The sequence below is a fragment of the Amblyraja radiata genome, chromosome 21, assembly GCF_010909765.2.
Source record: "Amblyraja radiata isolate CabotCenter1 chromosome 21, sAmbRad1.1.pri, whole genome shotgun sequence".
NCBI lineage: Eukaryota > Metazoa > Chordata > Chondrichthyes > Rajiformes > Rajidae > Amblyraja > Amblyraja radiata.
Genome location: NC_045976.1, coordinates 6,584,235 through 6,610,229, shown reverse-complemented (window position 1 = coordinate 6,610,229; position 25,995 = coordinate 6,584,235). Strand labels below are relative to the sequence as shown.

Below are 25,995 nucleotides of genomic sequence, written 5' to 3'. Positions count from 1 at the left end.
CCTCCTTCATACCCAACCCTCTCGCCCCATATCTGTCCTGGCCCCCCCTCTCTCCCCCCCCACTCATCCCCTCCCCCCACCCCACCACTGCCGTCACGCCGTTGTTATTGCCAATCCCCCAGTGAATGGCATTTCCTTTTCGAGTCGAACGCCACTGGTCCGAGATCAGATATCCCGGGATAGAGTGAAATATGTTACAGCAGCGAGCGTTCGCTTAAAGGGGAAACCTCAGATAGCTGTTCAAAAGGGAACTGCAGATGCTGGAATATCGAAGGTACACAAAATTGCTGGAGGAACTCAGCGGGTGCAGCAGCATCTATGGAGCGAAGGAAATAGGCGACGTTTCGGGCTTCGGCCCGAAACGTCGCCTATTTCCTTCGCTCCATAGATGCTGCTGCACCCGCTGAGTTCCTCCAGCAATTTTGTGAACCTCAGATAGCTAATGGGGCTGGAAATTCCTCCTCCGTTTGGTTCCCTGTGTGGGGGCTCGGTTAATAGTCTGAAGAAGGGGGTATCGACCCGAAATGTCACCCATTCCTTCTTCTCCAGAGATGCCCCCCCCCCCCGTTCGGTTAAGATGGGATAGGGAGAGAAAGACGGATCACATACAGCCCCTGTTGCTGGAAAACCGATTGGAAAACTATTTGTCACCATTCTCGCTGCTTGCTCCAAACGCGGGCACACTCGTGATGGCACACCGAGGATCCACACTTGGGTGTGCGGCCGCACACCCAAGTGTAGATCCTCGGTGTGCCATCACCAAGGCTATTCCTCACGCACGCAGAGAGGGTATATATAACTCAACCACCGACTGGAAACCCCGTCCGTAGAAGGGTCTCGACCCATTCCTTCTTCTCCGGAGACGCTGCCCGTCCCACTGAGTTACTCCAGCCTTTTTTTTTGTCCGTCTTCGGTTGGAAACAGAAGCTGGGGCCGCCGGGCTGAAGCGAGTAGGAATCTCATTATTCCGGTTCATATCCGGAGCACATGACACAGAAAAAAAGAAAAACACTCGTGAAATGTCCCCTCAAATCGTTTCCGAGTATCGCGGATCCCCGGCAGGTGATCACAGGCTTGGGGACTGTCTCCCAAACCATCTCCCTCTATCCCTACCCCTGCCCCTGCCTCTGTCTCTGTCTCTCCCTCTGCCTCTGTCCCTGTATCTCTCTCTGCCTCTGTCTCTCTCTCTGTCTCCCTCTTTGCCTCTGTCTCTCTCTCTGTCTCTGTCTCTCTCTCTGTCTCTGTCTCTCTCTCTCTGTCTCCCTCTTTGCCTCTGTCTCTCTCTCCGTCTCTCTCTCTACCTCTCTCTCTGCCGCTGTCTCTCCCTCTCCCTGTCCCTCTCCCCCTCCCTCCCCCTCTCCCTCTGCCTCTCCCTCTCTCTGCCTTCAGAGAGCGAGCGAGTCGTTAATACCTTGTGTTGCAAAACCAAAATCCCGCTTCCCGGTGGAAACCTCTTGGGACTACAAGCGTTTGAAACTTGGGAGAGCCATTTTCGCTGGAGTTTCCACCCACCCCAATGACTTGCTTGGAAGCGGCGGACGATGTGAATTCAATGCAGAATGAACGGGGTCCTCAGCGAGAGCCGGGGGCGTCGGAAAGCGACCGGGACCGAGACGGGGACCGCATCTCGGCGGCCATGGCTGATTTACAGAAGACAGGTAGGTGTCCAACATACACCTTCACCTCCCCAAGCAACGCACCTGTGATCCGTCGCCCCCCACCACCACCCCACCACACACACACACACACTAAAGCCACCTCCAGCCACTCTACCGCTAACCCCACTTACACCAAAAAGAAACATGAACATTTTGAATGTTTTCATTGTACAAGTCTTCTGGGAATGGACTCTCTCTCTGTGCAGTAACTCAACGCCCCGCTATCTCACGCTTCGATCTTTGGCGGAGTTTGCTGAACAATTGTTTACAGAATCTCTTCCTTTCCACCGCCCTTTGCTGCTGTTAAAACATATCTGTACAACCCGTAAAAATGACCGCTACACGGTGCAATATTCGCCGAATCTAACCGCGCAGGAATGATAGATATTGCCTTGTGGCCGCGCTTGCAGTTATCCCATTCGTCCATTTTACCCAACACAAATGTTTTGCATTCTGTTCATCTATTTAATTTGTTTGTAAAATTCGTTTCGTACATTGTTTGTTACATTGCAAATCTTACCGACACGGCTCAGTGGCCTGGCCGCCAGTTTGATGTTTTAAAGCGATTGAAACGACATTTTCTATTCAAACTTGTGGAGGGTTTATTTTATAGATGAAAACAACCTTTCATAAAAGTTCAAAACTGAAGCAGAATCTTTAAAGGGATGGGCTAAGACTTGTTATGTGTGGATTTGAAATAAAGTCATATTTAAAATGAAATTGGTGACATCAGATTTTCCATCATTCCTGAAAGAGATGAAGTGAGAATCTTAGAAAGAAAATATGAGCACACAGGGAAGGGAATGGAGAGAGGGGGCGAAGTGGAGAGGGGGCAATTTGAGAATGGCGTGCAGTTACAGATTGAGGAGATACAGCGCGGAAACAGACCCTTCGGCCCACCGAGTCCACACTAACTAGCGTTCACCTCGACCACTAGCACCATCCAATTCACTTTTTTGTTAACCGAAGCCAATTAACCTACAAACCTTGTACCCTGTAGCCATCACTACAGAAGAGTCCACCAGGGACTATACTGGAAGTTGAGGGGGTCGGGAGGGTCATGTGCAAAGTCGCAATTAAACACTATCTTACACCCACTAGGAACATTTGTTTTTTTTAACATTTACCAAGCCAATTGAACCTACAAACTTTCGAGTGTGGGAGGAAACATAGAAAACATAGAAACATAGAAAATAGGTGCAGGAGTAGGCGATTCGGCCCTTCGAGCCTGCACCGCCATTCAATATGATCATGGCTGATCATCCAACTCAGTATCCTGTACCTGCCTTCTCTCCATACCCCCTGATCCCTTTAACCACAAGGGCCACATCTAACTTAAATATAGCCAATGAACTGGCCTCAACTACATTCTGTGGCAGAGAATTCCAGAGATTCACCACTCTCTGTGTAAAAAATGTTTTTCTCATCTCATTCCTAAAAGATTTCCCCTTTATCCTTAAACTGTGACCCCTTGTTCTGGACTGTCCAACCACTTCAGAATTGTGTACTTTTCTATAAGATCCCCCCTCAATCTTCTAAATTCTAGCGAGTTCAAGCCAAGTCTATCCAGTCTTTCGTCATATGAAAGTCCTGACATCCCAGGAATCAGTCTGGTGAACCTTCTCTGTACTCCCTCTATGGCAAGAATATCCTTCCTCAGATTAGGAGACCAAAACTGTACTCAATATTCCAGGTGTGGTCTCACCAAGACCCTATACAACTGCAGTAGAACCTCCCTGCTCCTATACTCAAATCCTTTTGCTATGAATGCTAACATACCATTCGCTTTCTTCACTGCCTGCTGCACCTGCATGCCTACTTTCAATGACTGGTGTACCATGACACCCAGGTCTCGTTGCATCTCACCTTTTCCCAATCGGCCACCATTCAGGTTATAGTCTACTTTCCTGTTTTTGCCACCAAAGTGGATAACCTCACATTTATCCACATTATACTGCATCTGCCATGCATTTGCCCACTCACCCAGCCTATCCAAGTCATCTTGCAGCCTCCTAGCATCTTCCTCACAGCTAACACTGCCCCCCAGCTTCGTGTCATCCGCAAACTTGGAGATGTTGCATTCAATTCCCTCGTCCAAATCATTAATATATATTGTAAATAGCTGGGGTCCCAGCACTGAGCCTTGCGGTACCCCACTAGTCACTGCCTGCCATTGTGAAAAGGACCCGTTTACTCCTACTCTTTGCTTCCTGTCTGCCAGCCAGTTCTCTATCCACATCAATACTGAACCCCCAATACCGTGTGCTTTAAGTTTGTATACTAATCTCTCATGTGGGAACTTGTCGAAAGCCTTCTGGAAGTCCAGATATAACACATCCACGGGTTGTCCCTTATCCACTCTACTAATTACCTCCATGAAAAATTCTATACATGCATGAGACAGGTTTCGAGGGATATGGGCCAAACGCAGGCAGGTGGGACTTGTGTAGATGGGACATGTTGGCCGGTGAGGGCAAGTTGGGCTGAAGAGCCTGTTTCCACGCTCTATGACAAGGAAACCGGAGCATCCGGTGAAAACCCACGCAGGTCACGGAGGAGAACGTACAAACCCCATACAGACAGCACCCGTGGTCAGGATCGAACCCGGGGCTCTGTCGCTGAAAGGCAGCAACTCTATCCATAGATACATAAATACATAGACAATATGCGCTGGTGTAGGACATTCGGTCCTTCGAGCCAGCACCGCCAATCACTGTGATCATGTCTGATCATCCACAAACAGTACCCCGTTCCTGCCTTCTCCCCATATCCCTTGATTCCGCTAGCCCTAAGAGCTCCATCTAACGTAGACTAAAAAAAATGCTGGAGAAACTCAGCGAGTGAAGCAGCATCGACGGAGAGAAGGAATTCGCGACGTTTCGGGTCGAGATCCTTCTTCAGACTGAAACGTCGCCAATTCCTTCTCTCCATAGATGCTGCCTCGCCCGCTGAGTTACTCCAGCATTTTTTTAATCTACGTTAGATCTGCAGTTCTTTCTTAAACAGCTATATCTAACTCTCTTTTGAAAGCATCAAGTGAATCGGCCTCCACTGCCTTCTGAGGCTGGGAATTCCACAAATTCACAGCTCTCTGGGTGTAAAAGTTTTTCCTCATCTCAGTTCTAAATGGCCTCAACTGTGGCCTCTGGTTCTGGACTCCCCCAACATCGGGAACATGTTTTCTGCATCTAGCTTGTCCAATGTTTCTATAATATATCCTCTCATCCTTCTAAATTCCAGTGTATACAAGCCCAGTCACTACATTCTTTCATCATATGACAGTGCCGCCATCCAGGGAATTAACCTCGTGAACCTACGCTGTACTCCTTCAATAGCAAGAATGTCCTTCCTCAAATAGTCAGCTGTATGTTGTGAAATTCATGTTCCAGTCAAATAATTATTTTTCTTTTATCTGTCCGGAGTCAATGCTGGCGATTAGAAATGATAATTTCCCCCAAATTCCAAACAATTTCAAACTGTTAAAAATATCAATAATCTTAAATTTTATTTTAAAATCCTTAACTACAGAGACCTTTAAAGACTTCTAAAGACGCTCCAGTCGCATTTCTGTTTGTTTGAATGAACCTATTTTAATTATTGGAGCCACAAGATATGCTGGATTCTTGAGTTTAAAAAAAATGAAAGTTCAGACCTCAGACTGAAGAAGGGATTTGACCCGAAACTAGACACAAAAATGCTGGAGTAACTCAGCCGGTCAGACAGCATCTCTGGAGAGAAAGAACAGGTGGCGTTTCGGTTCGAGACCCTTCATCAGACTTTGTGTCTAGCTTCGGTGTAAACTATCATCTGCAGTTCCTTCTTACACGTGTTGTCGTGCCGAAACGTCTGTCGTCCCCCCCCCCACCCCCCCCCCCCCCCCCCCCCCCCCCCCCCCCCCCCCCCCCCCCCCCCCACTGACCCACGGAGCCCCACGGAGCACTTTGCTTTTTAGTATAGTTTAGTTTAGAGATACAGTGTGGAAACAGGCCATTCGGCCCACCGAGCCCGGGCCGACCAGCGATCCCCACGCATTATAACATTATACTACACACATGGGACAATTTTACAAGGCAATTCACCTCCCACTCTGCACACTGTACCGGAGCACCCGGAGAAAACCCACACAGGTCACGGGGAGAACGTGCAAACTCCGTACAGACAGTTAGGATCGAACCCGGTTATCCTGGCGCTGTAAGGCAGCGACTCTACCGCTGCGCCGCCCTATTTTTTGACTGATTTCCTAGATCCCGATACTCCCACCGCATTGAGGGAAGTGGATTCCTACTCTAGGAATATCCATCCCGGTTTCTGTGCTGACTAGCTGGGTTCCAGAGGAGATCGCTTCCCTAGCCTTTGACATGTCGTGTGGAGACTGGTGCAGGATACTGCTAGCCAAGGGAACCAGCCAGCGACTGAAAACGCCAGTAGACCGTACTCACCTTTTCAGACCTGCCCGCGGTCTCCCAGCCATAAGATAGACAACGAAGAGAAAAAGAGACCCCCTTACATCCAGCCTCAAGAAGAATTCCGACCAGAAAATTCATATATTCTTGTTCTCCAGAGTTGCTGCCTGACCCGCTGAGCTACTCCAGCATTTTGTGTCTGTCTCCGATATAAACCAGTATCTGCAGTTTAGTTTAGATACAGCGCGCAAACAGGCCCACCGGGTCCCCGCCGACCAGCGACCCCCGCACAATAACATAAGGGAAGATTTTACAATGTTACCCAAGCCAATTTACCTACAAACCTACTGTATACCTCTTTAGGATATGGGATATTTATTCATGTGTGTATATATTTATGCAATGGTATATGGACACACTGATCTGTTCTATATTCATGCCTACTATGTTCTGTTGTGCTGAAGCAAAGCAAGAATTTCATTGTCCTATCAGAGATACACGACAATAAAACTCTTTTGAATCTTGAGGAAATCGGAGCTCCCGGAGAAAACTCACGCGGGTCACGGGCAGAATGTACAAATTCTGTAAAGACACAGCACCCGTAGTCAGGATCGAACCCGGGTCTCTGGCGCTGTAAAGCAGCAACTCCACCGCTGAGCCCAGTCCCTTCCTGCACATTTAGTCTCCCAGCGTTGTTTGGCTGGGTGGGTTTGTCCCGCGGGCCACTGTCCCTCGCCATCCATAGGCGTTACTGCATGCACTTGGCCAAACACTAACTCGGGGCCGCTCCAATCCTTGTCTAACTGTCTCACCTTTGGTGGTGTTATTCGAGTGGACAAGGCCAATCACCCCAAGTATGGTCTGAGGAAGGGACTCGACCCGAAACCTCACCCATTCCTTCTCTCCAGAGATGCTGCCTGTCCCGCTGAGTTACTCCAGCTTTCTTCATTGTACACCAGCATCTGCAGTTCCTTTCTCTATATATGCCCAACCCAACGTACGGTTCCAGGTCTTGCCACAAGCTCCCCGCAGTCTCAGTGTCCTTGCACCGCTCTCATTTATTCGCTGGCCCCCAGTCTCTTCAGATCAATGTGCAGGAAGGAACTGCAGATACCGGTTTCTCACGAAGAGAGACAAAAAAAAAAGCTGGAGTGACTCAGCGGGTCGGGCAGCATCTCTGGAGAAAAAGAAATACGTAACTTTTCAGGTCTGAAGAAGGGTTCCGATCCGAAATGTCACCTATTCCTTTATCTCCAGAGTTGCTGCCTGACTCGCTGCGTTACTCCAGCATTTTGTGTGTCTCTCTTCAGATTTAATGCAACAGGGAGGCACCGTTGTAACCGGGCAGGCAGCGTAAGTGGGACAGGCCCGTAATTACCAAGGGCGGCACGGTGGCGCTGCGGTAGAGTTGCTGCCTACAGCGCTCGCAGTCTCGGAGACCCTGTCCAAACGAAGTTTGTACGTTTTCCCCGTGTCTGCGTGGGTTTTCTCCGGGTGCTCCAGTTTCCTCTCAAACTCCAATGACGTACAGGTTTGTACGTTAATTGACTTGGTACAGTCGTGTGTGTCTCTCGCGTGTGTGTGTGTGTGTGCGTGTGCGTGTGTGTGTGTGTGTGTGTGTGTGTGTAGGATCGTGCTAATCTACAGGGATCGCTGGTCGGTGGACACCTGCTGCATGCATAGAATTATGATGACTTAAACCACCTTATCTATTAAAAAAAGATAAAACAATTACCTGTACAATTAAAGTTGAAATTCTTAAAGATGTCAACTTAAAACACTTCACTAAACTTAAAAGACTAACAAGTTAACACTGTCCCACTTAGGAAACCTTGAGGTTTCCGTGAGGTTCCCGGAGGTTTTGGTGACTCCCCCTAATAGTCGAAAGTGGTTTCTGCATAGTGGAGGCTTCTTCTATGTTCCTGCGATTATTTCAACAAAACCGGCCCCGACTAAAAATAGGTTGCCGTTTGGTGGAAGCCAGTGGAGTGGGGTCGCTATTTACTTACAGGCAGTCGAAGGCCATCGCCTTCCTGCAGTTTTCAGCAAAGATCCTATAGGATCGCTCTCTCTAGCGCTCCTCCGCTGTCCCTGGCCCCCACCTTCGCGCGCGGGGGGTCTCTCTCTCTCTCTCTCTCTCTCTCTCTCGCTCTCGCTCTCTCTCTCTCTCTCTCTTCCGTAAATGCAGCTCACGCTTCGGTCGAGGCTTTCCAGGCGAGTGACCAAAAGCGCTGGCGACTCACGGAAACCTTGGCTGGGGCGCCAAGGTTTCCGTGAGTCGTTTCCGTTCAGGTTTCCTAAGTGGGACAGGGGCATACTTACCAGTCAACCGCACAAGCTCTGCTCCACCAATGGTTTGGGCTGGACACCCTCAACAGGCCTACACTCCAGCATAGCGCTGATTCCTGCCGCCACATCGCCGCCAACGTCCTCTCCCCCACTACGGTCAGTCTGAACAAGGGACCCCACCCCTATTCATGCCCTTCTGACATGCTGCCCGACTCGCTGAGTTACTTTGTGCCTTTTTCAGTAAAGCCGCATCTTCAGCCTACACACTTAATGGGGACTAACATTGGTGATTCCCAGCAAGTTCCTGTTCCTTATTCTCGTGTAATTGTTGGCTGTTCACATTGCCATATACGCCAGGGTGCAGTGACATTCCCAGTTTACTTGAGTTTATTGTCATGTCACCTTGATACAGGGAAAAGCTATAGTTGCATGCTAACCAAAGATCTTATAGCGGAGCAAGATAGGCTACTCCTGCGAAATGCAATGGGCTGACGTGTAGTACGCTATGGAGGGGATCCTGGGCATTTCCCCCCGCCCATTTTAGTAACCTGAGCCTACCTGACCCGACCCGACTCGCAGTGTAATCAATGTTGCGGGGCAACAGTTTGTGTGGGTTAGATTCATAAATCTGTCAGTTCATACTTCTTGTCAACAATAAAAATTGACTCTGGTAATTGTCTTTTTTAATGTTTTTTAAATCATTTGTTTTTAAATGGCTCACAAGCAGTGTTTGAGTTGATTTTGTAGTAACCGGAACCGACCCGACTCGCAGGGTGATTGACATTGCGGGGGAAGTTTTTGTGCGTGATATAGGGTTAGATTCATAATTCTGTTAGTTCATAAATCTGTTAATTCTTGTTAAAGAATAAAATGTTTATAAACACACATACATGAAAATTATATAAATGTATATAATCATATAACACACACAATTATATTTCTTCTGATCCAATAATGAACTTTATTTCAGACTAGACAAGTGACATTAAATAAGAAACATTGTAAACCTCCCCGCAACTTCACACACATTAGACCTTATCCCCCCCCCCGGCACTCTCTCGCCTGCCCCCACACTACAATGTCTCCCCCCCCCTCCTATGCTCCTCTCCCCTGGCCCCCACACTCCCTCTCCCGCTGCCCCGGGCCCCACACTCCCTCTCCCGCTGCCCCGGGCCCCACACTCCCTCTCCCCGCTTGCCCCACACCTCCCTCTCCCGCTGCCCGGGCCCCACACTCCCTCTCCCGGGCCCCACACTCCCTCTCCCGCTGCCCCGGGCCCCACACTCCCTCTCCCCGCTGCGGATCCAATCTTTGGCCGGAAGCAAGATGGCGGAACAAGATGGCGGGGGCAGGTTGCTAAAATGGGTCCTATAATCACCCATGAATCCGCCCATGAGCGGACTACACGTTTGCGTGAGAGTAACCCATCTTGCTTTGCTATAAGATCTTTGGTGCTAACCAGTCAGCAGGAAGACAACTACATGATTTTAATTGAGCTATTCACAGAGTACAATAGACAATAGACAATAGGTGCAGGAGTAGGCCATTCGGCCCTTCGAGCCAGCACCGCCATTCAATGTGATCATGGCTGATCATCCCCAATCAGTACCCCGTTCCTACCTTCTCCCCATATCCCCTGACTCCGCTATTTTTAAGAGCCCTATCTAGCTCTCTTGAAAGCATCCAGAGAACCTGCCTCCACCGCCCTCTGAGGCAGAAAATTCCACAGACTCACCACTCTCTGTGAGAAAAAGTGTTTCCTCGTCTCCGTTCTAAATGGCTTACTTAAACTGTGGCCCCTGGTTCTTGACACCCCCAACATCGGGAACATGTTTCCTGCCTCTAGCGTGTCCAAGCCCTTAACAATCTTATATGTTTCAATGAGATCCCCTCTCACCCTTCTAAACTCCAGAGTGTACAAGTCCAGCTGCTCCATTCTCTCAGCATATGACAGTCCCGCCAACCCGGGAATTAACCTACACTGCACTCCCTCAATAGCAAGAATGCACAGATACATGATAATGGGGAATAACTTTGATAGCGAGTAAAGTGTGATCAATGATAGTGTGAGGGTCTCCAATGAGGTAGATGGTAGCTTAGCACTGCACTCTAGTTGTGGTAGGATGATTCAGTTGCCTGATAACAGCTGGGAAGAAACTGTCCCTGAATCTGGAGCTGTGCGTTGTCACACTCCTATACCTTTTGTCCGATGGAAGAGGGGAGAAGAGGAAGTGGCTGGGGTGCGACTCGTCCTTGATTATGCTGCTGGCCTTGCAGAGGCAGAGTGTGGTGTAGATGGAGTCAATGGAAGGGAGGTTGGTTGGTGTGATGGTCTGGGCTGCGTCCACAATTCAATGTAATTTCTTGCGATCTTGGACGGAGCTGTTCCCAAAACCAAGCTGTGATGCATCCCGATAAAATGCTTTCTATGGTGCATCTGTAGAAGTTGGTGAGAGTTGGTGGGAGCCGAACTTCCGGAGCCTTCTAAGGAAGTAGAGGCGTTGGTGTGCCTGTTTTGCTTGAAGCTCATGAATACAATAAGTACACCAATAAATACAAAGACAAATGCAAAACAGCGGAATGGTGCAAAGATTGTGGTTCAATCTGAAGTAGTACAAAAAAAAACTAAAGAGCAAATAACAGAATAAGCAAATGAGAAAGAGTTAAGAGCAAGAATATGCACCAGCATTTCCTGGCAGAGAATGTGAGAGAGCTGGATAATTCAGGAATCCGATATCAGTGGTGACTGAGTTATTTTAAAATCTGGGCTAGACACAAAAGCTGGAGTAACTCAGTGGGACAGGCAGCCTCTCTGGAGAGAAGGAATAGGTGACGTTTCAGTTTAAGACCCTTCTGATGTCAGCGGAGAGGGAGACATAGATAAGGAAGTATAAGGTGTGAAAACAGGACAAACAGGATGAAGTTCAAGGAAAATGTAGTTGGGAGAAGGTAAGGACAAAGCAAACACAGATTAAATGTAGTCGGAGACAATGGGACTGGTCAGAGAACTGGGAAAGGGCAGGGATGGAGAGAGGGGGAAAGCAAGGATTACTCGAAGTTAGAAAATCTGGATTTCCAAGTTTTCAAGATCCTACATCTTCCACCAGTACATAGAGCATATAACAGTACAGCACAGGAACGGGCCCTTCGGCCCACTAGATCTGTGCTGAACATAATGCCACGATAAACTAAGCTCATTTGTCTGCATGTGATCCATGTCCTTTGACTCACTGCATAGTGCATGTACCTATATAAAAGCCTCTTAAACACCATAGTCGTATCTGCCTCCACCACCCCACCTGGCAGACAGTCCCAGGTACCCACCACTCTGCAGAGAAAAGGGAAAGCAGGCATCCTTGTCGATATTTCCAGCCTTCCTGATGCAACGCACTGACGATGGACTGGTTGGAAGGAGGCCAAGTTTGTTGTCATATGCACAGTACAGTGAAGTAGAGGTACAATGAAAATCTTGCTTGTAGCAGCATCACAGGCGCATATACCCAGACAACACACGAACCATGTTGCACATAAATTATACAACGCAGTAAGAAGAAAAGACTTGCAAAACCAAGATATTAGTGCAAAACAATATTGTGTTCAGTTCTGGGCGCCATGTTACAGGAAAGATGTTGTCAAGTTTGAAAGGTTGCAAAGAAGATTTGCAAAGATGTTGCCAGGAATCGAAGGTCTGAGCCATTGGAAAATGTTGAGCAGATTGGGACTCTACTCCCTGGAGCGCAGGAGAATGAGGGGAAAACTAGTCACTGCCTGCCATTCTGAAAAGGACCCGTTTACTCCTACTCTTTCATTCCTGTCTGCCAGCCAGTTCTCTATCCACATCAATACTGAACCCCCAATACCGTGTGCTTTAAGTTTGTATACTAGTCTCTTATGTGGGACTTTGTCGAAAGTCTTCTGAAAGTCCAGATATAACACATCCACTGGTTCTCCCTTATCCACTCTACTAGTTACATCCTCGAAAAATTCTATAAGATTCGTCAAACATGATTTACCTTTCATAAATCCATGCTGACTTTGTCCAATGATTTCACCACTTTCCAAATGTGCTGCTATCCCATCTTTAATAACCGACTCTAGCAGTTTCCCCACTACCGATGTTAGACTAACTGGTCTGTAATTCCCCGTTTTCTCGCTCCCTCCCTTATTAAAAAGTGGGGTCACATTAGCTACCCTCCAATCCTCAGGAACTACTCCAGAATCTAAAGAGGTTTGAAAAATTATCACTAATGAATCCACTATTTCTGGGGCTACTTCCTTAAGTACTCTGGGATGCAGCCTATCTGGCCCTGGGGATTTATCGGCCTTTAATCCATTCCAATTAGACAGGTATACGGAGAGGGTGGCATGGTAGCCTAGCAGTAGAGTTGCTGCCTTACAGTGCTCGCAGCGCTGGAGATCCGGGTTCAACCTCGACTACAGGTGCTGTCTGTACGGAGTTTGTACGTTCTCCCCGTGACCGCGTGAGATTTCTCTGAGATCTTCAGTTTCCTCCCACACTCCAAAAACGTACAGTTTTGTAGGTAAAAAGGCTTGGTATTAGTGTAAATTGTCCCTAGTGTGTTAATGTGTGGGGATCGCTGGTCGGTGCGGACATAGTGGGCCTGTTTCCGTACTGTATCTCTAAACCAAACTTAAATAAAGACAGGTTTAGAGTGATATGGGCCAAGCACTGGCAAGTGGGACTAATGTACATGGGACAGGTTGGCTGGTGTGGGCAAGTTGGGTCGAAAGGCCTGATTCCACACTGTATCACTCCATGTCCCGTTGACTGAGTCCATGAAAGCGCAAAAAGTGTTCTGTCAAGAACCTGATGGTTGCAGGAAAGTAGCTGTTCTTGAAGCTGGTTATGTGGGACTTCAGGCTTCTGAAAAAAGGGCATGGCCAGATAGTGGCATCCTTGAAAATAGATGCTATCTTCTTGAGGCAGCGCCTCATGTATGTGCTTTCAATGTTGCCAATGATGGCCTGGGCCGTGTGCACAAATCTCTGCAACTTCTTGCATTTGAATTGCTGTCCCAATTCATGTTTAGTTTAGCGACACAGCATGGAAACAGATTCTTCGTTGCACCAAGTTCACGCTGACCATCACACCAGTTCTATATTATTCCACTTTCGCATTCACTCCCTAACAACCAGGGGCAATTTTATGGTCACCAATGAACCTACAAAATCCGCACGCCTTTGGGATGTGGGAGGAAATCGGAGCACCCGGCGGACACCCACGTTCACAGTGAGAACATGCAAACACTACACAGACAGGATCCGAGGTCAGGATCGAACCTCTACCCGCTGCGCCACTGTGCATGTTGCAACTAAACTGTGCAGCAGTAATAGTCTGTAAGTGTATTTGGTAACATGCCAGATCTCTTTAAACGCCCAGGTAAGTAATGGCATAGAAGCATAGAAACATAGAAAATAGGTGCAGGAGGAGGCCATTCGGCCCTTCGAGCCAGCACCGCCATTCATTGTGATCATGGCTGACTGGCACTTCTCCTTCGTGGTTATATTGTGATTCAGCAATCAGCCTGTGATGGACAGGGCTGTGTTCATCATTCTATGCAAGTTCAGGCAGACATGAGCAGAGCAGTTGCCCACACCAGGCTGAGATGCTTTCTGCCTGAATACTTTACAGAGTGCATCTGTAGAAGTTCAAGAGAATCCTCGTGGACATGCTGAATCTGCTCAGATGTCTAAGAGTAAATATTCTGATGTGCTTTCTTGATCACCGCATCAGTGTGAAGGGACCAGGTTAGGTTGCTGGCCGTACAGATCCTAGGAACTTGAAGTTGTTGACTATCTTTGCAGCACCTCTTATGATGAGAACGTGTTCACTGCAACCTCTTTGCTACCTTAGTTGAACATCATACACTTTCATAGTGGTGCTAGTATGGCTGATCTATCTCTCCCTCTCAACACTATTCTCCTGCCTTTATCCCCATAGCCCCTGACACCGTTAATAATCAAGACTGCCCCTAACACTGCCACTGAGATGTAAGGGACAGGCTCGGGCAAAGCTTGAGGGAAGGGGCGGGGAGTGTTACAAGGTGAATCTTTATTTGCTTGTTCAAAGAAGGAACAAAATGTAAAAAGTAAAAGCTGCATCTTTTATAGACAGTTAACAAATATATTATTTCTTTGACTACTGACACACAGATGTTTGCTAAAAATCCATGTTGATTTGTAAAAAAAACAGTGCATGCACTTTATTTTTACTTTCATTGTTTACAACATGTTTGTTTGCTAACATTGTTAGATGTGGCTACAATAGTGTTTCCCCTGTGGTTAGTTAATGATTTCTACGGAACTATTGTGGACTGAACTGAAATCGGTTGAAGTAAAAGCCAGAAATAATAAATCTTATAATTAATGGGCAATTTATTGGAAGCTTTGCTGGTGAGGCTCGGTCTGATAGGGGAGATGCCATGCCTGCTGCTTGCTGCCCATCTATCTTTTTCTTTATACAAAAGGCCCTTTTGATTTATCTGTTCAATTACACACGGCATGTCACAAGTTGTCACGTTTTATTACGGAGGCAAAGCAAATCCTAACAGACGGAAACAAGCTAATCATTAATCTGGTTTCCAAAATGCCCGTCACAAGGTTGGGCCTCGTGTCAAACGATTGCTGTTATTTGGATTCTTACTGAGTACGTGAACATTTAAAGGGCCTGATCGACACGGTGGCAACAACTATGCTCCAAACTACCCATTGGCCAAGATATTCCTGTCACCAACTTGTCCATTACTTGTGACACATGCACCGTTGGGCTTTCTGTACAGCAGGCAGTGAAGAAAGCTAATAGCATGTTGGCCTTCATTGTTAGAGGATTTGAGTTTAGGAGCAAGGAGGTCCTACTGCAATTGTACAGGTTGTCCTGGTGAGACCACACCTGGAGTATTGTGTGCAGTTTTGGTCTCCTAATTTGACTAAAGGACATTATTGCTATTGAGGGAGTGCAGTGTAGGTTCACCGGGTTAATTCTCGGGATGGCGGGACTGACATATGATGAAAGAGTGGGTCGACCGGGCTTATATTCACTGGAATTTAGAATGATGAGAGGGGATCTTATAGAAACATATAAAATTCTTAATGGATTGGACAGGCTAAATGTAGGAAAAATGTTCCCGATGTTGGGGGAGTCCAGAACCAGGGGGTCACAGTTTAAGAATAAGGACTGAGATGAGGTTAAACTTTTTCACCCAGAGAGTTGTGAATCTGTGGAATTCTCTGCCACAAAAGGCAGTGGAGGCCAATTCTCTGGATGTTTTCAAGAGAGAATTAGATTTAGCTCTTAGGGTTAACGGAATCAAGGGATATGGGGAAGAAAGCAGGAACGGGGTACTGATTTTGGATGATCAGCCATGATCATATTGCTGGCTCGAGGGAACAACTCCTACGCCTATTTTTTATGTTTCATAAGGTGCTTTCATTACTAACTCAGCACAAACTTTCTTGGTTGCATCAAGCTTTTGAAGTCATATTTATTTAAAAATTTAGAAATGTCTTTTGTTTATTTTGTTACTTAAGTGTACTGTGTTTACAGAGCTGTCGTGCTGCTACAAGTAAGAATTTTATTGTTCCGTTTTTTGTACATATGACAATGAAGCATTCTTGACTCTCGACAATACAATGAGTTTTGCACACTTGTGGCTTTATAGCAGATTCTTTCAAAAGCAACAAAGAAATGAAGTGGCTTTATGGAAAGCAATTGGCCCAAGTGATGTCCAGGACTTGTTTGCATTACCTGAGAGGGTGAAGAGAGGGATTTTGTTAAATTTCTATTCCTTGGCTTCTCCAATTGATTAGGATGGCCATTTGCTTTGCATGGAACTAGGCGACAGTCTGATTTATTTAGCAGATGTTAAATGTTTCAACGGTGCTTTATTTGTCAAATATGCAGCTGCACAATTAAATTCTTTTTGCATGTTTACACATGTGGGTTCCGCCATGTTTTAGCGCCATTCCTACAAAGTCCAAAGTCCAGTCGGCCCGCATGCTCGGTCTACTGGAGCAGTTCCTGATCCAGGAAAGCCCCAGGCTCCTGCAGGGCCTTCTCCGTCACCTTCAACCGGATCGGCCATCTTTGTGTCCCAGGGGCTCCTCCTTCAGCTGACGGTGAAGGCGCTGTAGGCATCACCCTCCTCGCGTCCAATGTCTTCAGTGGCGCCTTCCCAGTCACGCCGTCTGCCGAGCCTTCCTGGTCATCAGGTGTAGGCTGCGGTGGAGCATGTGGGACCTTAACTAACACGCATGTAGGCAGTATCCACTGCCCTACCCTCATCCATCACCTCCTCAAAAACTAAATCCAGTTAGACACTACCTGCCATGTAAACAGCCGTGCTGGCTGTCGCTAACTAACCCATTCTCTTCCAAATCGGAGTAAATCCTATTCCGAAGAATCCTCTCCAATAGCCTTCCTACCACTGATATGAGGCTCACCGGCCTATAATTTCCTGTATTCTCACTACTCCCCTTCTTAAATAAAGGAACAACATTAGCTACTCTCCAGTCCTCCGGGACCTCACCTGTGGCTAGAGAAGATGCTAAGATCTTCATCAGGCTCCCATAGTCTCCTCTCTTGCCTCTCTCAATAACCTGGTATAGATCCCATCAGGTCCTGGGGATTTATCCACCTTAATGCTTTTCCAGACCCCTAACATCTAACTCCTCCGTAATCTCAAGCTATCCTTACACATTAGTATTTTTTAACTTTAGAAATACAGCGTGGAAACAGGCCCCTCAGCCCACCGAGTCTGCACTGTCCAGTAATCCCCACACATTAACCCTACCCTACATATACACTGGACAATTTACATATATACCAAACCAATCAACCTACATATCTGTACGTCTTTGGAGTGCGGGAGGAAACCAAAGATCTCGGAGAAAACCCACGTAGGTCACGGGGAGAACGTACAAACTCCATACAGGCAGCACTCGTAGTCAGGATCGAACTTGGGTCTCTGGCGCTGTGAGGCAGCAACTCTACCGCTGCGCCACCATGCCGTCCCTAAGAACTAATTGTTTTATTCTCCACTCTGACCTCACTGCTTTCCTTGTCCAGCTCCTTGGTGAAAGCAGGCGCAAGGTACAAACTCATTTAGCACAAGCACAAATTCCCCCCTTTAGTCCTGATTATTTAATTATTCTGAAGAGGGTCTCGACCTGAAACATGGCCCATTCCTTCTCTCCAGAGATGCTGCCTCACCCACTGAGTTACTCCAGCATTTTGTGTCCACCTTCGATTTACACCAGCATCTGCAGCTCTTTCTTACACATTCCCTCCTTTATTCTTGAGTGGTCCTGAGAAGCATCTCAACCCCGAAACGTCACCCATTCCTTCTCTCCAGAGATGCTGCCTGTCCCGCCGAGTTACTCCAGCATTGTGTGTCTGTCTACAGTACCTTCTCCCTAGTTCCCCTATTGTTTTCAACATAGAAATAAAAAGTATTGGGATTTGCTTTAATCCAACTCGCCAAAGCCATTTGGCCTTTCTACTCAAACACTTTTTTCCCTCTCCTTTCTTTATATTCCTCAAAGGCCCCATTCTATTCCACCCCCTTCAACTCGCATGTGCTTCATTTTACTATTGGACCAAATCTACGGCTTAGTTGGCCATTCCAAGGTCCTATTCAACGGTGTTGCACCTGTCTTTAAAAAGATACATTTGGCACTCAACGTGGCCCCCATGGAGTGATATCCAGTCCCTTGTTTGAGGGGGGTCCCCAATGAAAACAGCCTTGCAATGTCCAGCAGGGGAAGGATTCTGTTCTGCGGTCCTTGAATGCACAGGTTCCTTGCATAGAAACTCGAGCACTGGCAACTGAGCGTGTAACAAGAGGCCACTGCATCGAATGGAGAAAGGACAGAGATCAGAGAATACTCCTGCCATTTGCAATTCCAATCGAACACTGTGGCGAATCACCGTTGTCTGTCATGAAAGATATCAGAATCTTGAAAGATGATGTTTTGAAAAGAATCTGCATTTCTAAGCAAATCTACGATGAAAATTGTGGCCTCAACATCAAAGATAAAATACTTGTTTGGCAACGCAGAAGAGGGTGAATAGATTTTCCCTTTACAAATTAGCTTGTATATAAAATAAAGCTAATCAAGTTAATTAATTAATTAATTAATTAATTAATTAAAGGGTGGAAACTAATGAAAGCCACTTGTAGTGAGGAAAAGAATTGACAAAAGCTTTTTTTGTCACAACGTTTGTCGATATGGAGATGATTTTAAATGGGCTCGTACTTCACCTGTACGGAAACAAACAAACAAACAAATTGAAGGGATGCTCCTTGTCTTTCACCCAGTGTCACCTGTTTAGTTTAATTTTTCCTTCTCTCCAGAGATGCTGCCTGACCCGCTGAGTTACTCCAGCATTTTGTTTTAGTTTTTAGTTTAGTTTGGACATACAGCACAAAAAAGCCCCTTCGGCCCACCAAGTCCGCACCAACCAGCGATCCCCATACACTATCACTATCCTACACACACTAGGGACAATTTACATTTATACCAAGCCAATTAACCTACAAACCTGTATGTATTTGGAGTGTGGGAGTGTAACAATTTCTCCCTAGCTGGAGGCCCGGGTTCGGTCCTGACTACGGGTGCTGTCTGTACGGAGTTTGTACGTTCTCCCCGTGACCTGCGCGGGTTTTCTCCAAGATCTTCGGTTTCCTCCCACATACGAAAGACGTTCAGGTTTGTAGGTTAATTGGCTTGGTCTAAATGTAAATTGTCCCTTGTGTGTGAAGGTTGTCTTAAGGTGTGGGGATCGCTGGGCAGCACGGACTCGGTGGGCCGAAGGGTCTGTTTCCGTACTGTATATCTAAACTAAACTAATCTAAACTAAACTAAACCAGAGTGGAGCAACAACATGCTACGTTCCTCTTATGAAAATGAATTGAGCGGAACATGTTCTCGCAACTTAACAGAAAATATATCCAATGGAACCATGCTGATATATCTGTAACTATAATTATTGATGGTCAGGGTGTAAATGGCTGATGTCCCTCTCTGCCCATCTTCCTTTGAATGTGCTGGGATTCTGGCTTTGGGGACTACTTGTAACATTGGATGCTTTAATGAAACTATTGAATTGTCAGGCACATTCCCCCTTCACCACAGTAGTTAATAGTGTTGATCTCTGTAACAATAGTTATCGGCGAGACCAAACAGAGGCTGGACGATCGTTTCTCTGAACACCTTCACTCAGTCCGCCTTGACCTACATGATCTGCTGGTTACTCCCGCTCCCACACTGACCTTTCTGTCCTGGGCCTCCTCCACTGCCAGAGTGAGGCCAAACTCAAATTGGAGGAACAACACCTCGTATTTTGCTTGGGCAGCTTACAACCCAGCAGTATGAACGTTGATTTTATCTAACTTCAAGTAACCCTTGCAACTCTTCTCTCTTCATCCCTCTCCCACCCTAGTCGTTGTGCTAGTTTCACTGTTGATTAGTATGGGTGTCAGGGGTTTTGGGGGCCAAGGCAGGAGAATGGGGTTGAGAGGGAAAGATCAGCGATAATTGAATGGCGGAGTAGACTTGGCTTAGAAAAATAGAAAACATAGAAAATAGGTGCAGGAGGAGGCCATTCGGCCCTTTGAGCCAGCACTGCTTCTATCACTTATGAATTTATGAAGTTTCACTGACTGTATAACTCGTTATCACCTTGCCCACAGCCAACAATGGACCATTGTGGGCTCTACCCCTACTTGATCATCACTACTTTTTTGTATAACTTCCATTCTATATTATATCTCACTTCCCTTTCCCCTGAGTCTCAGTCTGAAGAAGGATCTCGACCCAAAATGTCTGTAGCTCCTTCCTACACAAGGTTCCTGATGGTTACAGCGATCGACCAGCTGCCTGCTATAATCCCCAAATCATACCGAATCTATTTAAGATGCACACAAAGATCTGGAGTAACTCAGCAGGACAGGCAGCATCTCTGGAGAGAAGGAATGGGTGACGTTTCGGGTTCTGAAGGAGGGTCCCGACCCGAAATGTCACATATCCCTTCTCCTCCAGAGATGCTGCCTGTCCCGCTGAGTTACTCCAGCTTTTTGTGTCTATCTTCGGTTTAAACCAGCAGTTCCTTCTTACCCACAACGAATCTACTTAAGACTGATTGAAAGTGCATTCATCTAATTATATGCAAACAACAGATACATTGCCAAAAACCTGAAGAGCGCTCATTACCCCAAAACATTATCAAATGGAACTAGAGGATTGGACCAGTCCAATTAAAATTAATATCGGACAAACGTTTTCAAAAGTGTATCAGTGAATAGAGCAAAGGATCAAATAAAATATTTCATTTCATCCCCAAAATGAAAGACAAGAATAGTGCTGAATTTCACCACTTGAATATAACCCACTTATTTCTTTCCGTTTCTAGTATTTGAAAAACTGATTTGGTATTGGGATCATTTCTGTTGATTGAGATTTCTGAAGATCTATGTCGATCAGATGAAGCACTAGTTTGAATTCTTTGATTTAAATGCATTCGATAGCTTCCTACTTTACACCTGTCACACAGTTTGTGATACAACTTCTGTGCTGCACCCTAGGTTAATACATTCATCTAAATATTTTCACAATGACGTTTTCACAAAAACATTACTGCAAGATAATATGACAAGAATATGATGGCTAGCTTGTAAGATTATCTTTAGTATTATCTGTGCATCTCCCTCCAGCAGTTCATTATCTAGATTTTCCACTAGTGGGGAGTCTCGGACCAGTCATAGCCTCCAAATTAAAGGCCGCTCTTTTAGAAAGGTGAGGAGGAACTTTTCTAGTCAAAGAGGGGTAGTTGATCTGTGGAACTCATTGCCACAGAGGGCTGTGGAGGCCAAGTCAATGGATATTTTTAAGGCAGCCAAGTTCTTGATTAGAACAGGTGTGAAGGGATATGGGGAGAAGGCAGGAAAATAGGACTAGGTGGCAGAGATCAGCCATGACTGAATCGTGGAGTAGACTTGATGGGCAGATTGGCCTAATTATACTCTTATAACTTGTGAATTTGTCTGCTGAAACATTGTCCCTACCAGAGGCATACACAACTGGACTTTAGTTTAGTTTAGAGATACAGCACGGAAACAGGCCTGAAGGCCCACCAAGTCTACACCAAATAACGATCCCAACACATTAACACTATCCTACACACACTAGGGCCAATTGACATTTATACCAAGTCGATTAACCTACAAACCTGTACGTCTTTGGAGTGTGAGAGGAAAACCCACGCGATAACGGGGAGAACGTACAAACTCCATACAGACAAGCACCATTAGTCAGGATGGAACCCGGGCCTCTGGTGCTATAAGGCAGCAACTCTACTGCTGCTCCATCATGCTGCCCAGTGGTAGATTGATTTAAATCAAGTTAAATGAAGGAAAATCATTACATCTTACAGCACAGGAAATCGTTCACTCAAAGATAGGCGCAAAAAGCTGGAGTAACTCAGCGGGACAGGCAGCATCTCTGGAGAGAAGGAATGGGTGACGTTTCGGGTCGAGACACTTCTTCAGACTGAAAGCCACGGGAAAGGGAAACGAGAGATATAGACGATAATGTAGAGCGATAAAGAACAATGAATGAAAGATATGCAATAAAGTAACGAAGATAGAGGAAATCGGCCATTGTTATCTGTTTGTTGTGTGGAAATGAGAAGCTGGTGCGACTTGGGTGGGGGAGGAGGTGTAAGCAAGGGGGATATATATTTTTTATCCATTGTGCGTCACTGCTGGTTGCCCCTTCAAAGCATATGTTTCACAGGCAGCAATGTAGGCAGCTAATGAAGCAATAACCACTAGTTTAATTTAGTTTAGAAATACAGCTATATATCTTTCATTTTCCTTTCCCGTGACTTTCAGTCTGAAGAAGGGTCTCGACCCGAAACGTCACCCATTCCTTCTCTCCAGAGATGCTGCCTGATCCACTGAGTTACTCCAGCATTTTGTGTCTATCTCCGGTTTAAACCAGCATCTACAGTTCCTCCCTACACAAATCATTCGGTCATTTGCCCAATGCCGTCTCATATTTAATCAGCTCCACTCCCCTGGCCTTCACCTGGAACCTTATAATTTTCTCCCTTTCAAGTATTTCTCCAGTTGATCTTGAGATGATCATGGTGTGGTAAGTGTGCGAGAGAGTTTATTATATTTTCCCATTGTGCATCGCTGCTGGTTGCCTCTTCAAAGCATGCATTTCCCAGGCAGCAGGGTGGGCAGCTAATTAAGCAATGGCCACTAGTTTAGTTTAGTTTAGAGATACAATGTGGAAACAGGCCCTTCAGCCCACCATACCGAGTCCATGCCGACCAGCGATCCCCATACATCCTATATACACTAAGGACAATTTACAATTTTTACCAAAGTCAATTTACCTACAACCCTGCACGTCTTTGGAGTGTGGGAGGAAACCGGAGCACTCGGAGAAAACCCACGCAGGTCGCGGGAGGAACATGCAAACTCCGTACAGACAGCACCCGTGGTCAGGATCGAACCCGGGTCTCTGGCGCTGTAAGGCAACAACTCTACTGCTGCGCCACCGTGCCACCCACGTCGGTTGTCACCTTTATCGTCCTCCTCCACCTAAGCAATGTTCACAATCTGATGGCCTTTTGATTCTGGCTGCTGGTGCTGACGAGGGGAGGAGGGGGAGGGGTGACATTAGTTGGCAATTTGAGAAACCTCCCATCTATGATCTTTGGTTCTGTCAGTAACACACAATGGACCTGTCCGTGCATTGTGTTGGATGGATGCAGAAACAGAGACATGGAAGGATGTGGTGATACTGTTGAGAAGAGTTTATTGTCATGTGTACTGAGGTACAGTGAAAAGCTTTTGTTGCGTGCTAACCAGTCAGCAGAAAGACAATACATGATTACAATCAAGCCATCCACAGTGTACAGATACATGATAAGGGAATAACGTTTAGTGCCAGCAAAGTTCAATCAAAGATAGTCCGAGGGTTTCCAACGAGGTAGATAGTAGTTCAGCACTGTTCTCTGGTTGTGGTAGGATGGTTCAGCTGCCTGATAACAGCTGGGAAGAAACTGTTCCTGAATATGGAGGTGTGCGTTTTCACACTTCTATACCTTCTGCCAGATGGGAGAGGGGAGAAGAGGGAGTGACTGGGGTGTGACTGGTCCTTGATTATGCTGCTGGCCTTGCCGAGGCAGCGTGAGGTGTAAATGGAGTCAATGGAAAGGAGGTTGGTTTATGGGTGATCCGGGCTGCGCCCACAATTCACTGTGATTTCTTGGAGATATTCCCAAACCATGCTGTGATGCATCCCAATAAAAGGCTAGTGGTTAATATATGAGCACAGCAGCAGTGTGGTAAATGGTCAGAAATATGTCCAGGGGCCTGGTCCATTGATCCAGAGACAAGAGGTCAAAACCTCCATGTTCGCTGAAACTCTAAATGAAATGATCGAGGAGTAAGAAGCTGGGATGAAACTACCTAAGGCTGTAAAAGCCTTTGTCTTTAGGAAGGAGATAAGGAGGAATTTCTTTAGTCAGAGGGTGGTGAATCTGTGGAATTATTTGCCACTGAAGGCTGTGGAGGCCAAGTCAGTGGATATTTTTAAGGCAGAGATAGACAGATTCTTGATTAGTACGGGTGTCAGTGGTTATGGGGAGCAAGCAAGAGAATGGGATTGAGAGGGATAGATCAGCCATGATTGAATGGTGGAGTGGACTTGATGGGCCGAATGGCCTAATTCTGCTCCTGTAATTATGAACATAAAAATGGGTGTACATCAGGGAAGGCGATCTACCATTATTACCACGTCTGGCCTCTGACTCCAGAGCCAAACATGTTGTTGATTTTTAACTGCATCTTCTGTTCAGAAATAATTTGGAACAGATGTCCACAACTTGTTAGAAAATTGAAACAAATAATGACTACCAGTTCTCACATGGAGGAGGTCTCGTTGAAGAAGACTGCAGATGGGAATAACCATGTGCCACATTATCCAGAGACTGTAGGTTTGGTCTGAACATGTCTGAAGAAGGATCTCGACCCGAAACATCACCGCTTCGGTCTGAAGAAGGACCTCAACCTGAAATGTCACCTATTCCTTCTCTCTGGAGACCCGCTGAGTTACTCCAGCTTTTTGCGAAAAATTTTGTTGTGGACCAGCGTCTGCAGTTCCTTCCTGCACACTTCTGATCAGTACAGATGTCCGTAGACCCTTTTGTGTTTCCAGTGTTACTATCAACCAAGACCCCCCTCTCACTCATCCGTTCTCCGCTGTTGCCTTGACTCCAGAGTCGTGTTGTTCACCTCCTCTATTGTACAACTCCAGTTTGAACACGTCCAGAAGACCTCTAGAAAATGTTTCCCAGTGGGAACAGTGGGAGTCTTGAGTCGATGACTGTATCGGGTCTGCGTCCTGCATCCATGCAGAACTCATTGAATTCATCATCTTTACCACAAACTTCCATCTGACCTCAAATTCACCTGGACTATCTCTGACAACTATCTCTCCTTTCTTGACCTCACTGTTTCCATCACAGGGATAGATTCTTGATCTACAACACACCGACTTCCACAGCGAACGACCACACCTCCTCCCACACTTCCTCTTGCAAGGATGCGATCACTTACTCTCAATTTCTATGTCTCCATCGCATCTGCTCCCAAGATGAGACTTCCACTCTTGGGCAGCATGGCGGCACAGCGGTAGAGTTGCTGCCGCACCGCGCCACAGACCCTGACTACAGATGCTGTCAGTACGGAGTTTGTACGTTCTCCCCATGACCTGCGTGGGTTTTCGCTGGGTGCTCTGGTTTCCTCCCACACTCCAAAGATGTACAGGTTTGCAGGCTGATTGGCTTGGCAAAATTGTAAACTATCCCCAGTGTGTGTGGGATAGCGTTAGTGTGCGGGGACCGCTGGTGGGAGAGGACTCAGTGCGTTGAAGGGCCTGTTTCTGCGCTGTGTCTCTAAACTAAAAATATGTAACACCTGGCACTTCACCTTCTCTCTCACTTCCAGTCACGGAACCAAACGGTATCTCCAGGTGAGACAGAGGTTCACGTGCTGGTCTTTGAATGTCATCTATTGCGTTTGGTGCTCCCAATGTGGGCTCCCCTACATTGGTGAGACCAAGCGTAGACTAGGCGACAGTCTCACCTTACACCCACGGTCGGTTCTCAGACATCATTCCCACTTTCCCTCACGGACCAGCTCCTTTGACTCCCTTGGTAGATGAAGTGTCGATAAGCCAACAGTGAACGTTTATTAAAGTGTTGAAAATTACCATGAAGGCCCCAATTAACTTTTAAAACAAACCGTTATCTACAAAATCCCTTCCATCGGTGAGACGTTTCACCAAACACATGCGCTCGGTCCACCAAGACCTGCTGGATTTCCTGCTTGCTCGTCAGTTTAATTCTGCTTCCCATTCCCACACCAACCTTTCTGTCCATTGCTTGAATGAGGCCACACGCAAGCTGGAGGAACACCTCGTATTCTGCTGACAACACAATGGTATAAATATTAACTTCTCCAATTTCTCCCCCTAATACTTCCCCCTAACCCCATCTCATTCCCCTGCCACCCACTCCGATGTGGACATCTCTCCCATTATCTCCCCCC

General features: G+C 46.6%; 1 protein-coding gene across 1 annotated transcript in view; it reads left to right on the top strand.

Annotated features, from left to right (window-relative positions):
• The first annotated feature begins 1,295 nt into the window (after positions 1–1,295).
• The window catches only part of socs2 (suppressor of cytokine signaling 2), a 34,829-nt gene continuing 10,129 nt past the window's right edge, over positions 1,296–25,995 (top strand). The window contains exon 1 of the mRNA XM_033039416.1: positions 1,296–1,658. Coding sequence (XP_032895307.1) covers positions 1,517–1,658 — 142 coding nt within the window. The 5' untranslated portion in view covers positions 1,296–1,516. The remainder of the gene's footprint in view (positions 1,659–25,995) is intronic.